Below are 14659 nucleotides of genomic sequence, written 5' to 3' on the forward strand. Positions count from 1 at the left end.
CCAAGGTCACCCAGCAGCTGCATTTGAAGAAGTGGGGGATCAAACCTGGTCCTCCCAGATTGGAGGTGATAGGGTGAGTCTGTCAATGTGCATTGTGGGGCTTGTCATTTCTTCAAAAACCAATCCTTACCTGCGAGTTGCTAGTCTTTAAGTGTAGTCTCTAGAGCACATGCATGTAAACACCCGCAAAAAAGCCTTAAGGAACCAGTGTCATGGAGGTTATACAGCACAGGTTTCAGGATCAAACGTTGGAATGACCACAAACTCACGAGGGCCAAAGGCAGGCTACAGCTTCATGTCTAAAGCACACACGGCCATCTAAAAGGGATCCCATAAAACCAACAAGTCCAGAGTCTAATTCACATTCTGGAGAGACTGATTCGAAATGCTTCATTACAGATGGCAGGATTTTATATCCTTACTCTAACTAACGAAGACCACTTTTGTTTCTTTAAAGTACTGCCAAAAAATGACAATCAAGCTTTTTCTATATATATATTAAAAAAAAACTCTTCATAAAAGTATGTATAAACGTATATATAATTTTTTTTGCCACTGTGTGACAGAGTGTTGGACTGGATGGGCCGTTGGCCTGATCCAACATGGCTTCTCTTATGTTCTTAAAAGATAAATTTCAGAGAGGTAGCTGTATTACTGTGTTACAGTGAAAACCAAACAGGGTCTTATGGCACCTTAAAGAGTAACAAATTAAAGTACCCAAGATCCAGAAGACGAATTTAAAAAGCTGTTGCTTTATATTTTAAATAAATAACTCATCATTAATATGACGCTCTTACTATGATGGTCTGGGAGGAGGCTGTTTAATCAAAATGAACCATCTGGATTTAACAGTTTTATGCTTGAAACTAAACACTGGTGTTTGCGCTCCCGTCCTATACAAAACATTGCGCTCTGATTTGGCAGCGCTTGTGTAAGCTCTGATGAAATCCCCACTTCATGATTTAAACATCTCTCTCTTGCATTCTCAGTCACACAACGTAATTCTTATGCAAGATGAGAACAAGTAGTGGAAACTGTCCTGCTCTAGGGTGTCCAGTGACATGTCTCTGGGATACAGAATGTTACTGGAATGGACAAGCTTCTGGACTGATCTAACAGGGATCTTCTCAGATTCCTAAAGGCTTCCCTATTCATCCTTTCAGTTGTGGGTAAGTAGCCTAGTCTGTAAGAGCTCTGTGGATACATTGCACATTATCTGATAAACATTGTTTGTTGGCCTCTGAGAGGCAGAATTTGGTTCTGTTTCTTTTTGTTGTGTTTAAATGTGTTTTGTTTTTAGTTCAACTATCATTTTTTTCCCATTATTCACTTGTTTTTCATCATTTTCCCCTCCTCTTCCAATTACTGTGCAAGCCAGGGAGGGAAGTGGATGTAGGCCAAGAATTTCTCTCCTCTTTCCAATCTCCTTTGACATCTCAGATGATTTAATGCATCCAATGTGTTTTTCTCAACACACCCAGCAAAAATCAGTCCCAGTGTGCCTGACATGCATCTTGATAAATGTAGTCCCAAATTAAACAAAGGTATGGCACCTTGGATGCATCAGATAGAGCATCCCATGCGCTGAAGGTGGTAACTGAGGGGAGACGGAAGAAGAAGAGTAAGTTTTAATATTCTCTCAAAGTGGTTTATAATCTTCTTCCCTTCCTCTCCTCACAACAGGCACCTTGTATGGTAGGCAGGTCTGAGAGAGTGCTGAGAGAAATGTGACTGGCCCAAGGTCACCCCAGCAGGCTTCATGTGCTGGAATAGGGAATCAAAACCAGTTCTTCAGATTACAGTATACTGCTCCTAACCACTACACCATGCTCAGAAGAGAGCCCATGCCAATCCATTGTCTGGCCTGGTTGGACAGCAGTGGTGAATGTACATGTGATCAGAAATAGCATTAGATGCATGAGAAACAGCTTCCCAAGCACTGCAAGAGGCAACAAGGAAGGAAGGAAGGAAGGAAGGAAGGAAGGAAGGAAGGAAGGAAGGAAGGAAGGAAGGAAGGAAGGAAGGAAGGAAGGAAGGAAGGAAGGAAGGAAGGAAGGAAGGGGGAAAAAAAGACTTAACCCAAAATTATTGGAATTAAGAATCAAAAAGGTTAGTACAAACCAAGCTTAGGGCCTTTTGTTAAAAACAGTATGTATAACTTGTGTGTGTGTGTGGACAGACAGACAGACAGACAGACAGACAGACAGACAGACAGACAGACAGACAGACAGACAGACAGACAGACAGACAGACAGATAGATAGATAGATAGATAGATAGATAGATAGATAGATAGATAGATAGATAGATAGATAGATAGATAGATAGATACATTTAAGAGCCCAACATTTGCCTCATTAGTGGGTGATTTTCCCTGTGGAAGATGCTCCAGCTGTAGTTTGATGGCACATACTGATTTTTGTTATGATTCCACTAAACAGGAAAAAAAATTCAATTAGAGCTTTTTCTATTGTAATTTCAAATAATCCATCTATGTTATTAAACGTACATACGATCCAATGTACATTGGCTGGACAACCAGAGCTGTGAAGATCAGAATTGGTGAACACAGAAGCTGTACCAGATTGCAGAAGAGGAATGCCCCATTAGTTCAGCACTTCGCGTCATCAGGCCATTCTGATAAGCACCTGTGCTTCTGTGTCTTGAAACAAGACCAGGCTCCTAGTTTACAACTTGTCCAGCAACTGAAAACCCGAGAGTCATACCCTGATCCATACCTTGAAAACATTAACCCCAGTTAAATGAGGAAACAGATTGGCTCTGTGTGTGATGTGTTGTCTAATGTTGCTTGAGTGTTGATCAGTGGCTCTGATCAGGGATGTGCATCTGTACTTTTTGGACCAAATTTGGGAGGTAAATTTTCAAGTAATTTTTATTTTTAGAAAAAATTAATAAAAATTGAAGTATACAAAAAATTATTTTCCATAATGGTTAAACATATATTAGAATAACATTTTATTATTTTTAGGCATACAATAGAATACAATATTTACAATACTTTTAGGCATTCAACACATACACCTGTGACTATAACATAAGGCTTTACTGCAAGAGGCCTCACTAGCATCTTTAAGCCTTGTACGAATTTACTTGTATTATAAGTGAGTAGTGATTTTTTAAATGTATATAGAATTTAAGAATTTGGTATAAAATGAAATTTGATCATTAGTAACTGGGAACTTTCATTTGTTTTTATCTTTACAGAAACTCCCCCCCCCCTTTTAGTCCTATATAGATTTGGTGAATGTTTCAATTTGTAACAGGAGTCTGTATGTATACAAAATGCTTGACCACTGAAGCAGGACTTTTAGGATTGAAACATGTTGGGTCACATTCGTTTCCACTTGTGTTTTATGTATTTTAGTTTGTAATGAAACTTATGTCGGGTCCTTAAACGCTTTTAAGCATTTTAAAGTAAATACACATATTTTTTATAACATTTGAAGTTATACATTCTGTTTTTAACAAAACACTCTACATTTGATTTATACTAAATGTTGGTTCTTGATTATTTTTTTTAAAAAAAAACCCAGTCTTTCTCAGGTTTGGATATATTGAACCTGAGAAATATTGTCATTTCCTGAATCCTAATACCAGTATGGTATTGGGAATTGGGAAATATTTGGGAAACCTGAAAAAAAAATGGCTTCATAATACCATATAGTATCTGTTGCTTGGGGGGGACCATTTTTTGAGGTCGATGCGCCAAACTTGCAGAAGCACCGCTAATGCCTCTCCTCAATGCCCCCCCCCAAAAAAAAATTATTTAAAAAACTGGACCTAGGGTCCCAATACTACAGGCCCCCAAAGGAGGCCATCTAGGTGAGGAGGGCCGGATACAAATGGAATAAAATAAATAAATAAATCTCTCTGCCGCTTCAAAAAGCCACCATTTAGTAATTGGTGGCAAATCACTGAAATGCTTCCTGGGCACCTTTCCTGGCCATCTGAACATCTGGGGAGCACCAGGGAAGTGCCTCCCATGCACTTAAGCAATGTGACTGCTCCTTCAGGGTGCATGCAACCAATCTGCCATTGAAACCAATCCTCCACTGAAACCAGGCTGCAAGAGGAGCCAGTCTCAGCGGAGGCAGTGCAAAGCTCTCAGTTCCTGCTACTCCGGATAATCCTGGGATGACTCCTTTTGCAGCTCGGTTTAAACTGAGCTACAAGAGAAGCCAGCTTCTGCCAAACCATGGCACATTCACCCGGAAGGTGTTTAAAGGGACTGCAAGTCCTTTAAACATCTTCAGAGTTCTCCAAGCCATGAGGTTATGCAGCTTGGAGGAGGCATTTAAAGGGACCACAACCCCTTTAAATGCCTTAAGGTCATCTATCCAGTGATCCCAAAAATCCTGAATATTTTTGGAATTTTGGGGGCTTGGCCATTTTGGACTACCAACATCCAAAATGGCCATCCAGCTGAATCAATACACAAAAATTACCAATAAGGTATTATCTGGGTATTTTTTTGGCTCTGATTTAGCCAATTGCGCTCCCCTAGAGGCAACTGAAGGGAGAAGGAGAGAGATCCCACATCAGTTCTTTGCCTGGACTGGCTGGCCTGCAGTGGTGGCATAGACCCCAAAACCAGCACCAGGCCCTTTCCTACAGCAAGTGTTACTTCCTCTTCCAGTGTTACTTCCTCTTCCCCTTTCCATTCTGTCTGACCTCTGTGAACCTTGACAGAAAGCACAAGAATAACAAAAGGATATGAATACTAATATTAATAGAAGCCATTATTTTAGATTAATAAGGATTTCAATAAAACGTCCTTTTTTCTTGCATTGTTTGCTAAATAACTGAAAGCACATCTCTGTTGGCTCATGGAAACTACAGAGATAGAAGAGGAAGTCTCCTTTTTTTACTTCTCCCTCTTCTCTTATAGCCTGTAAAGCTGATATGCTTGATATCTGTGTTTTGTTCATTAGATGCAGTCCTTAACCTACAAATATAATGCACCTTAGTATAGGCTGAGTCCAGATGGCAAATCTGGGCTAAACAGGCACCCGCCCCCCCCCCCATGTCCAGATGTAAAAGACACATTCAATTGCACACATCTGCCTTGCTCCCACCCTTACCTCACCCTCCGCCATCTAGGTGAGGAGGGCGAGATACAAACGGAATAAAATAAATAAATAAATAAATCTCTCTGCCACTTCAAAAAGCCACCATTTAGTAACTGGTGGCAAATCACTGAAATGCTTCCTGGGCACCTTTCCTGGCCATCTGAACATCTGGGGAGCACCAGGGAAGTGCCTCCCATGCACTTAAGCAATGTGTCTGCTCCTCCGGGGTGCACGCAACCCATCTCTCTACCAGCATACTGTAATGTACTGGGAGACGAGACGTGGTAAAGGCATTGGTCTTTAATCGCTGGTACATTACAGAACTGGGGAACACGCGGCCGGGTCCGCTAATATATACATGCACCCCGGATCAACCCCCCTGCTGGCCAGCCCAATCCTGGCCAGTTAAACTTCCCGCGCTTGGTCTTGATTGGCGGTGACTTTTCCCGCGCTGCGCCAGGTAACCCGAGGACGTCCCGGCTTGCGCGGCGCGGGTGCAGAGTCCGATACTCAACACTCCTCCCCCCTTAGTTTAAACCACATAGTCCCGGAGGTACGCCGGTGCTCTCCGTTCCCGTGTCGATCTCCTCGGGGTCGCTCTTGGTGCGGAGGCTGGTTCCGTTGTGGGCGATGCTGCTTCTGGCTGCGGGATGTTGGGGTCTGTTTCAGGCTCCGGCTCTGGTTCGGTGTCTCTGGGGGCGTCATAAGTGGGTAGTTCCTGTATTGGCGAGCGCCCTTCCGGACCTTCGGTTGCCCGCGGATCCCTATTCCCTACCTCCTCTGTTTCTTCGGGTAGGGTGCGGCGGCGCAGCTGATCTATGTGCCGCCTTAGTACCTGGCCCCCCTCGGTGGTCACCTCGTATGACCTGGAACCTGTCACCCTAAGGACTCTCCCCGCGACCCACTCGGGACCGCTTGCAAAGTTCTTCGCGTATACCGGGTCACCCGGAAAGAACCCCCGCACCGCCTCCCGGACCTCTGGGGACCCGCGGACCTCGGGGGCCCGGTCGGGGTGCAGCCTGTCTAGGCGTGTTGTCAGTTTCCTCCCCATAAGCAGTTCTGCGGGGCTGGATCCCGTTATAGGGTTTGGGGTGATCCTGTTGTGGAACAGGAAGGCTGAGAGGCGGTGGTCCCAATCCCCTTGTACTATTCTCCCCAGTGCTTCCTTGGTGGTCCGCACCATCCGCTCTGCCTGGCCGTTGGTGGCCGGATGGAAGGGTGCGGATCTTATGTGTCGTATGAGGTACCTCTCCGTGAACTCCCGGAATTCCCGGGAGGTGAATGCAGTACCGTTATCCGTCACCAGGGTGTCTGGGATCCCGTGCGTGCATAGGACCCTCCTGAGTGCCCGGACGGCTGCTGCTGTGGAGGTTGAGGCTACTGGAATCACCTCCAGCCATTTTGTGTAGGCATCCACAAGTATAAAAAAGATTTGGCCCTGATACGGGCCTGCAAAATCTAAGTGGAGGCGGGACCATGGTCGCCTGTTAGACTCCCATCTGTGGACCGGGGCTGATGGGGGATCGGGCCGGGATTCTTGGCAGGGTTGGCACCTCCTCACCCACCCCTCTATCTCCTCATCCATGCCCGGCCACCACACATAACTACGGGCCAGGGCTTTCATCCTCACGATGCCCGGGTGGGTCTCGTGGAGGTCTTCCAGCACCTGCTTGCGCAAGGGGGGGGGAACCACCACCCGACTGCCCCAAAGCACACACCCCTTGTGGGTTGATAGCTCGTCCTTCCTGGACGCGAATGGCCTGAACGCGTCTTCGACTTTGCCTGATGGCCACCCCCTCCCCACCCAGTCCCTGACCCGTGCCAGGATGCGGTCCCTCCCTGTTGCCCGAGCCACCTCCGCCGCGTGCAGGGGGCGCTCGGGGAGCGATTCAATGAGCATTACCGCATGTGCAGGGGCGGGATCCGGTTCTGTCATGGGGAGCGGCAGGCGGCTGAGGGCATCGGCGTGTCCCATGGCTTTACCCGGGCGGTGGACCAGTTCATACGTGTAGGAGTTCAGGAACTGGTTCCACCTCAGGACCCTCTGGGATAGGATTTGGGGGGTCTGACGGTCTGGAGCTAGGAGGCCCAGGAGCGGCTTGTGGTCCGTGGCGATGGTGAAACGCCTACCGTAGAGGTAGTCGTTGAACTTGTGCACCCCCGCCACGATCGCCAAGGCCTCCTTGTCAATTTGAGCGTAGTTCCGCTCCGCTGGAGATAGAGTCCGTGAATAGTACGCGACTGGCACTTCCCTCCCGTCCGGGAGTTGGTGCCCCAAAACCGCTCCTACTCCGTAGGGGGAGGCGTCGCAAGCTAGGATCAGGGGTAGGTTTTCGTCGTAGTGGTGAAGTACCGCGTTAGAGACCAAGAGGTCCTTCACTGCTTGGAACGCCGCGGCTTGGCGTTGGCCCCAGACCCACGGGGCCTGTTTATCCAGCAAACGGTGCAACGGTTCCGCTACGGCGGCTTTGTGCGGTAGGAACGTGTGATAAAAGTTCAACAATCCTAAAAAACTCTGTAGTTCTGCCTTGCATTTGGGCGCAGGAGCCTGGACTATGGCCCTGGTCTTGTCCGCCGTCGGGTGTATCCCCGCCGCGTCCACGGCGAACCCCAGGAACTCCACTCGCGGGACCCCTAACAAACATTTCTCCTTTTTGACTCTCAGCCCCGCCGCTTGGAACCGCCTGAGGACCTCGCGCAGGCGGCAGCAGAACTCTCCTTCATTGGGGGCGGCGATTAAAACGTCGTCAAAGAAGGGTTGAACTCCGGGGATCCCTTTAAGGAGAGAGTCCATTATGCTCTGGAATATCCCCGGAGCCACACTGACCCCGAACTGCAGCCGTTTAACCCTGAACGCGCCCCTGTGGGTCACGATCGTCTGCGCCTCCGCTGTCTTAGCGTCGACCGGCAGTTGCTGGTATGCTTGTGCTAAGTCCAGCTTCCCAAAAACCTTCGCCCCGGCTAGCGCTGCTAGGACGTGGCTGACCACCGGGACTGGGTAGGGGTTGTCTTGTAGCGCCTTATTGATCGTGCACTTGTAGTCAGCGCAGATCCTCACCTCCCCATTGGGTTTGACGGGCGTTACTATGGGGGTTTCCCATTCCGCGTATGTTACCGGTTCTAGGACGCCCTGGGCCGTTAGGCGGTCCAGTTCTGCCTCTATTTTCGGCTTAAGGGCGAACGGGACGCGCCTCGCTTTAAGCCTTATGGGCCTGACCATTGGGTCAATCGGTAGGGTGGTGGGCGGACCCTTATAGCTCCCCAAAGACCCATCAAAGACCTCGGGGAACTCTCGGCAGACCCCGTCGAAATTGCTTGCCTGCAAGTGGTCCACCCCCACCAGCTGGATCCCCAGGGGATTGAACCAAGCCAACCCTAGAAGTGTGGTCAGTTGGCGCTTGACCACTAGGATGTCCAGGGGCCCTCTGAAACCCCTTCTTTCCACATGCACCCGGGCCCACCCCACGATGTGTACTGGGTTCTTCTGAAAGTCCCTCAGTACGAAGTCCGCTGGCCTCGTTTGAAGGCGGCGGTGGGGGCATAGTTTCTTGAGGGTTTCCTCCGAAATGATGGAGATGGAGGAACCCGAGTCCACTTCCATGGTGCAGGGGGCGCCCTCGATTAGGACCGACATTTTGACCTTGTCTGGGGCCGATAGGGGCAAGTTCAATACCTGCAGAGTGGTGGATGCCGTCGTGTGGGTGTCCAGGGAGTCGTGATGCGCTGATGGTTGTCGGCGGCTGTTCTTGGCCCGGCAAGCCCGAGCGATGTGGCCCGTCTTTCCGCAGCTGCGGCAGTCCAGGTTGCGGTACGGGCAGTCCCGGCGCTCGTGGGGGTCGCCGCAGCTGGCGCACCTGGGACCGGTGGTGGCGGTGGCCCTCTCCGTCGCTCGCTGTCTAGTGGGGGCCCTTGTGTCCGTTCTTTGGGGCCGCCGGAGTTGAAACGCTTCTTCCTCTGTTCGGTCTTCTGGCTCCGTTTCCCCTTGGTGGACTGCTTCACCTCGTGGCTGGCCGAACGCCTTGGTGGCCCTCTCGAAGGCCGTTGCCTCGTTGAAGGCTTGTTGTAGCGTTAGCTCCTCCTTCGCGAAGAGCTTCTGCTGCAATCGCTCGTCGCGGAGGCCCCAGACGAAACGGTCCCGCAGGGCTTCGTCCCTTTTGTCAAAGTTGCAATTTCCGGCGATCTGCCGAAGGGCCGCCAGGTAGACCGCCGCTGTCTCCCCCGACTTTTGGTCCCTCTTGTGGAAGAGGAATCGGCGGGCGACGATGGACGGTTGGGGTGAAAAGTGGCCCGTGAGGAGCCTCACGACTTCCCGGTAGGTCCTCTCCGTCAGCTTAGCTGGAGCGGAGAGACCTCGTGCGATCTCGAAGGTCTCTTCGCCACAGACGCTCAGCAGGACGTCTCTCTTTCTCTCGTCATCGTCGATCAGGTTCGCCCGCAGGTAGCACTCGACCCTTTCGGTGTAGGTCTCCCATCTCTCGGGGTGCTCCGGGTTGAATTCCGCAAGATGGCCCGTCGTTACGCTCGAGTTCGCCATGGTGGCGGCGGGCTGCCCGATCCTGCGGTCTCTCGCCTTCCTCGTCTCCGGCCGGACCTATCTAGATCCCATCCTCGTCGCCAGTGTAATGTACTGGGAGACGAGACGTGGTAAAGGCATTGGTCTTTAATCGCTGGTACATTACAGAACTGGGGAACACGCGGCCGGGTCCGCTAATATATACATGCACCCCGGATCAACCCCCCTGCTGGCCAGCCCAATCCTGGCCAGTTAAACTTCCCGCGCTTGGTCTTGATTGGCGGTGACTTTTCCTGCGCTGCGCCAGGTAACCCGAGGACGTCCCGGCTTGCGCGGCGCGGGTGCAGAGTCCGATACTCAACACATACCATATAGTATCTGTTGGGGAGGGACGGTGGCTCAGTGGTAGAACATCTGTTTGGGAAGCAGAAGGTCCCAGGTTCAATCCCTGGCATCTCCAAAAAGGGGTCCAGGCAAATAGGTGTGAAACACCTCAGCTTGAGACCCTGGAGAGCCGCTGCCAGTCTGAGAAGACAATACTGACTTTGATGGACCAAAGGTCTGATTCAGTATAAGGCAGCTTCATATGTTCAGCAGTCAGGTGTGTGCCGTCTGACTGCCCCGGGGCATTTTAAACTATGCTGACTTTCTTCTGAGCCTGGAGGCTGCTGCCCCAAGCTACCCATCTGTACCCAGCCATAGTGTCAGTTCTGTTCCTGAGACTAAGATAGAAATCCTAAGCAGGTCTACTTAGCATCTTACTCAAGTCCACCCAATGGTGCATACTCCTGTTGCAGCCTGATTCATTTAGGAAATTGAGGCTAACCTCTTTAGTTCAGGAAGGCTGAATCTAGTAACTTTTTTGTCCAGTTCTGTTTGGGTTTTATGTTCCTGCTGTTCTCTGAGAAACAGAATTTCTTATTACAAGTTTTTTTTAAAAAAATAATAATTGAAATTGTCTTTTGGCATGAGACAAAAACTGAAAATGATCTGTAGTCCTCGCTTGTGACTTTATTGCCCTCGGATACTTTATCTAAGTTGGAACGAAGATGCTAAGAACCACTTATTTAACTCATGAGCTCTTTAAGGGAACTGAAGCCTTGGGGTACCCCTGCCTTGTAGTTCGGATCACAATTAAGCCCCTAGGAATTATTCTGAAAACAACAGAAGGTTTCATAACCACTTGAAGAAGTAATGGAAAATATGCAGTCTGTGTCTGGGGTTGGATGCAATTCACATGGAATCAGCCTTGATAGCAGAAGGTGAGACTGGAGGGCCAAAATAGTTCTGGAAAGGGCTCTGCCTCCTGGTCTGGCTCTTGATGGAGGGATGAGGGTAGGAGGGAGAGAGCCACCCCCTGCCCCCAGTGGAAGGAGGAGGAAAGGAGCAGGTTTGCACTGGATTCTGCCTGCCTTCTGAGGGGGCTGAGGACCGTCATCTGATACCCACCAACAACTCCTATTGGCTTTAATGAGATGCTGGCAGCTCTTTTTGGCCTTGTACTGGGCAGTTTTGGGGGTAGGGTGAATCTGGTGAGGAGGCTACCTTCCAGACCATTGGCCCACCAGGACTCTTCTTGGTGACCTTAATGGCCTACCTGTCCCTGGATAGCGGACAGAAGGATAAAAGATATACTAGTAGAAGCCAGTGAGGTTATTGGCATGCATTAGTTGGCTAATTTGCTCTTCCAAAACCACAATATCAGTCTGGCCTTTTCTGCTGCTGCACAGAGCTTCCCCATTGGTCACCGTTAATGACAGTGGGCCCTCATTAGTTTTCACTGTGTTTAGGCCAGATTTAAGTGTGACATTGGCTGAGAGCAAAGATCTCTTCTTCTGGACTCTGCTCTCCCAGCATGCCACATAGCTGCTTTGCACAGGTAGCAACCAGTTGAAGCGAGACATTGCATGAGTGCAAAGTTCCACAGGTCCCACAGTTAGTATTTCCTTTTGTCTGTCTAAAATTACTGCCAATCAGTTTCATTGGACACCTTTGAGCTCTAGTATGTCGGAAGAGGAAGGGAAATTTCTCTTTGTCAGCTGTCTCCACCCCATGCATACTTTTATAAACCTCTATCACGTCCTGCCTCAGTCGTCTCTTTTCTAATCTATCACGTCCTGCCTCAGTCGTCTCTTTTCTAAACTGAAGTCCCAGACTCGTCAATCTTTCCTCATCGGGAAGGGGCTCCAACCCCCCATCATCTTGATTGCCTTCCTCTGTATTTTTTTCCCAGCTCTGCAAGGTTCTTTTTGAGATACGGTGGCCAGAACTGTACACAATATTCCGAATGAGGCCACGCCATAGATCTGTCCAGGAGAATTACAATATTGGCTTTTTAGAGATTTTCGATCCCTTTCCTAATGAACTCTAACCCAGAAAATGGCAAGAGTCCGGTAGCATCTAAGGACTAACAAAATATGCGACAGGGTACGAGCTTTTGTGAGTCACTGACCGCTTCTTCAGATACAGCTAGAATGTGAGTCCATGTGTCCTATATACTGAAAAGCGGAGTAATTTCAGATGTCGAATGACAATAGCAAATGAATGACAATATCGGGAGTGACTGGATTAGGTGTGATATGCAGAGGGGCAGCTGGCACCTTGGTTTGTTGTAGGCCTTGGTACCAGAGTCCATGTTATTGTTAAATTGTTTGCATATTAACACAGCTGATCAGTAGTAAGGTAGTGACATATTAAAAAAAAAAAATTCCCAGGATGTACGTTAAGAAAAAAAAAAAACAGGTATGTGGCATGGGGCTCTATTCTTCAAGAGCAAGTAGTCTAAGAAAGGAAATCTATTCTTTGCCTTTTTGTTTTTTTAAAAAATATATTGCATTCGATAGAATTTGGGGGGAGGTATGACATTTTGCTTATATCAGGCTATCCATCATAGCATAAAGCAGTCCATTAATACATCCCTTGTGCTTTCACACTACTGTGAAACTATGTGGGCTAGAAGCTTATTTAAAAATATGCTAAGGGAGAACGAAAGTATGTATTTCTTTTCCTCCGCTGGTAGGCCTGCTTGAGAACCGGAAAACGTGTTCTCATTGTTCATATTGGATACAGGCATACCAAAGCATGAATAGACGTTACATTATATAGCAGAATAACCTTGATACAAATCCCGCTGAGGGTAAGAATGGATGGTGCTCATATTTTATCCTCTCCTTTCTTCCCACGTCTTCCTCACCGGATCTGAGTCCTGTTATTTCCCCCCCCCCCCCGACAATACTTTATAAAGTGTCGTGTGCATTCATTGCACCGTAGCAATAGGAGGTTTTAAAAGGAGGAGAAGGATGAAGAAGCATTCTCACAGTCAGACATTAGAGCGGCAGATTGTGTTCTGAAATTTGAGATCTAGCCAAGTTCTTGGGGACTGCAGATGTAACTTTGCAGAATTATTGCTGTTCGGAGCAACACTGTCTTCTGGAGCTGAGCTGGTGTCATTTGCTTACCACTACAACGACTACTACTACTAATAACAACAACAACAACAACACTTATTAATAATAATACTTAATGATTCTATTGTATTCTATTTTAATATTATGAGCCTGATAGGGGAGGGCAGGATATAAATATAATAAATAAATTATCATCATCGTCGTTATGGAATAGTCACATAATTTGCTGTAGTCATATTAAACAAATTCCGGTTGAGTTGTCGTATTTCTCACCTGCCTCTCCAGACTTGATTTGTGGTTCTGAAACTGTTTTGGCGACCCCATTGGAAACCTCCCGCAACTTTACAGTTCCCAAGGGCTTTGCTCGCTCAAGACTGACAAACATCAGCATGCTTCTGTCTCCGTAACCTCTTACCCGAATCTTCTGGGGCTAACTTTTTTTTCTACTGCAACTTCACCGCAAGCCTGTTGAGCGCTGGAAACAGGAAATGTAGCAGCCATTTCCCGTCGTTTTTGTTCATTCAATTGCTGCATTTACCAAAGTTTTCAAAACAAAAATGCATTGTGACTAAATATAGGCTGTCAGTTTGGGGCTTGGCTCTCATGTTACATAGAGACAGCTCTGTGCCTGTATAAGAGTGAGGTAGTAATGTCCCAAGAGAAAGAGAGAGAGAGAAAGAGAAAGAAAAAACCTACCAAACAACTAACTACTTGTTAAATGCAGAAATGCAATTAATTTTTTTGTTTCAGTTATATTTTCTACATAATGAAGATTCAGAAGTTTTACTCTAGAGGAGATCCTTGCAAATGACTTTTGTTTGGATTCCTTCCTCAACTTCTATGCATACATATTTTAGTCTCCCTCCCTTGTTGCTCAAAACACTCCCTCCAAAAAGCAGGAAAGGAGTAAAGTTTCAGCAACATATTTTGCACAGGAGGTTTCTTTAAATGTTGAATTCCATTTTTAAGAGGGGGAAAAAAAAAAAGCTTTGCATTAATCTTGTACAGCCACAGTTATAGTACGGGGGGAAAATATCAAGTACTTACGTGGAGGAGATGTTGTACTGTTATGGGAAATCATCCTTTATGCATTCAGAAATGCCCCCCTGTTTTGTTTTGTTTTTGCCCTGACAGCCTCGTTTTCCTAGACAGTTCCAAAGATGGATGGAACAGAACAGCTGGAAGAGCTGAGCAGAGACCAGGAGAAAGCAGCTCTTGTTTAGATGCTGCTTGCCTGGTTCTTGACCAGTTACCACTGGAAAAGGAAGCAGCCCATGTGTCATGCAGTGTGGTCTCTCCGGCTCACATGAGAAGGGGAGGGGCGCTCATTTTCAGATAAGCACTAGCGTACTTTTTAAAAAAACATTTAGACCCATCCTCCAGCTGCCCAAAGACGTTCCAACTTTCAGAAAGCGCAACGATGAAAAAGAAATGCCCGTTCGTATTCCCAACCAAAAACTAAACGTGGCTTTGTTCTAGAAACGTATACGCAAATACAAATATACACACATACGTATATATATATAAAACTGGAAGGGAAAAAAAAGATTCGTGAAAAATTATCACTGTCAAAATCCTGCTAAGGTTGATTTAACAAAGGAGCTTTCATTCTGCCACTTTGGCGGGGCAGCCTCTCTGTATAAATTCCAG

General features: G+C 47.6%; 1 protein-coding gene across 2 annotated transcripts in view; it reads right to left on the minus strand.

The window, feature by feature from the left end:
• Positions 1–14318, minus strand: part of GYPC (glycophorin C (Gerbich blood group)) — a 66832-nt gene extending 52514 nt beyond the window's left edge. The window contains exon 1 of one of the 2 annotated variants that reach the window (XM_060261885.1): positions 14057–14318. In XM_060261885.1, the coding sequence (XP_060117868.1) occupies positions 14057–14090 (34 nt within the window). In that variant the 5' untranslated portion in view covers positions 14091–14318. The remainder of the gene's footprint in view (positions 1–14056) is intronic. The other variant, XM_060261886.1, reaches the window with a different exon arrangement.
• Positions 14319–14659: the final 341 nt, after the last annotated feature.

The sequence above is a fragment of the Heteronotia binoei genome, chromosome 21, assembly GCF_032191835.1.
Source record: "Heteronotia binoei isolate CCM8104 ecotype False Entrance Well chromosome 21, APGP_CSIRO_Hbin_v1, whole genome shotgun sequence".
In the NCBI taxonomy this organism is placed as follows: domain Eukaryota; kingdom Metazoa; phylum Chordata; class Lepidosauria; order Squamata; family Gekkonidae; genus Heteronotia; species Heteronotia binoei.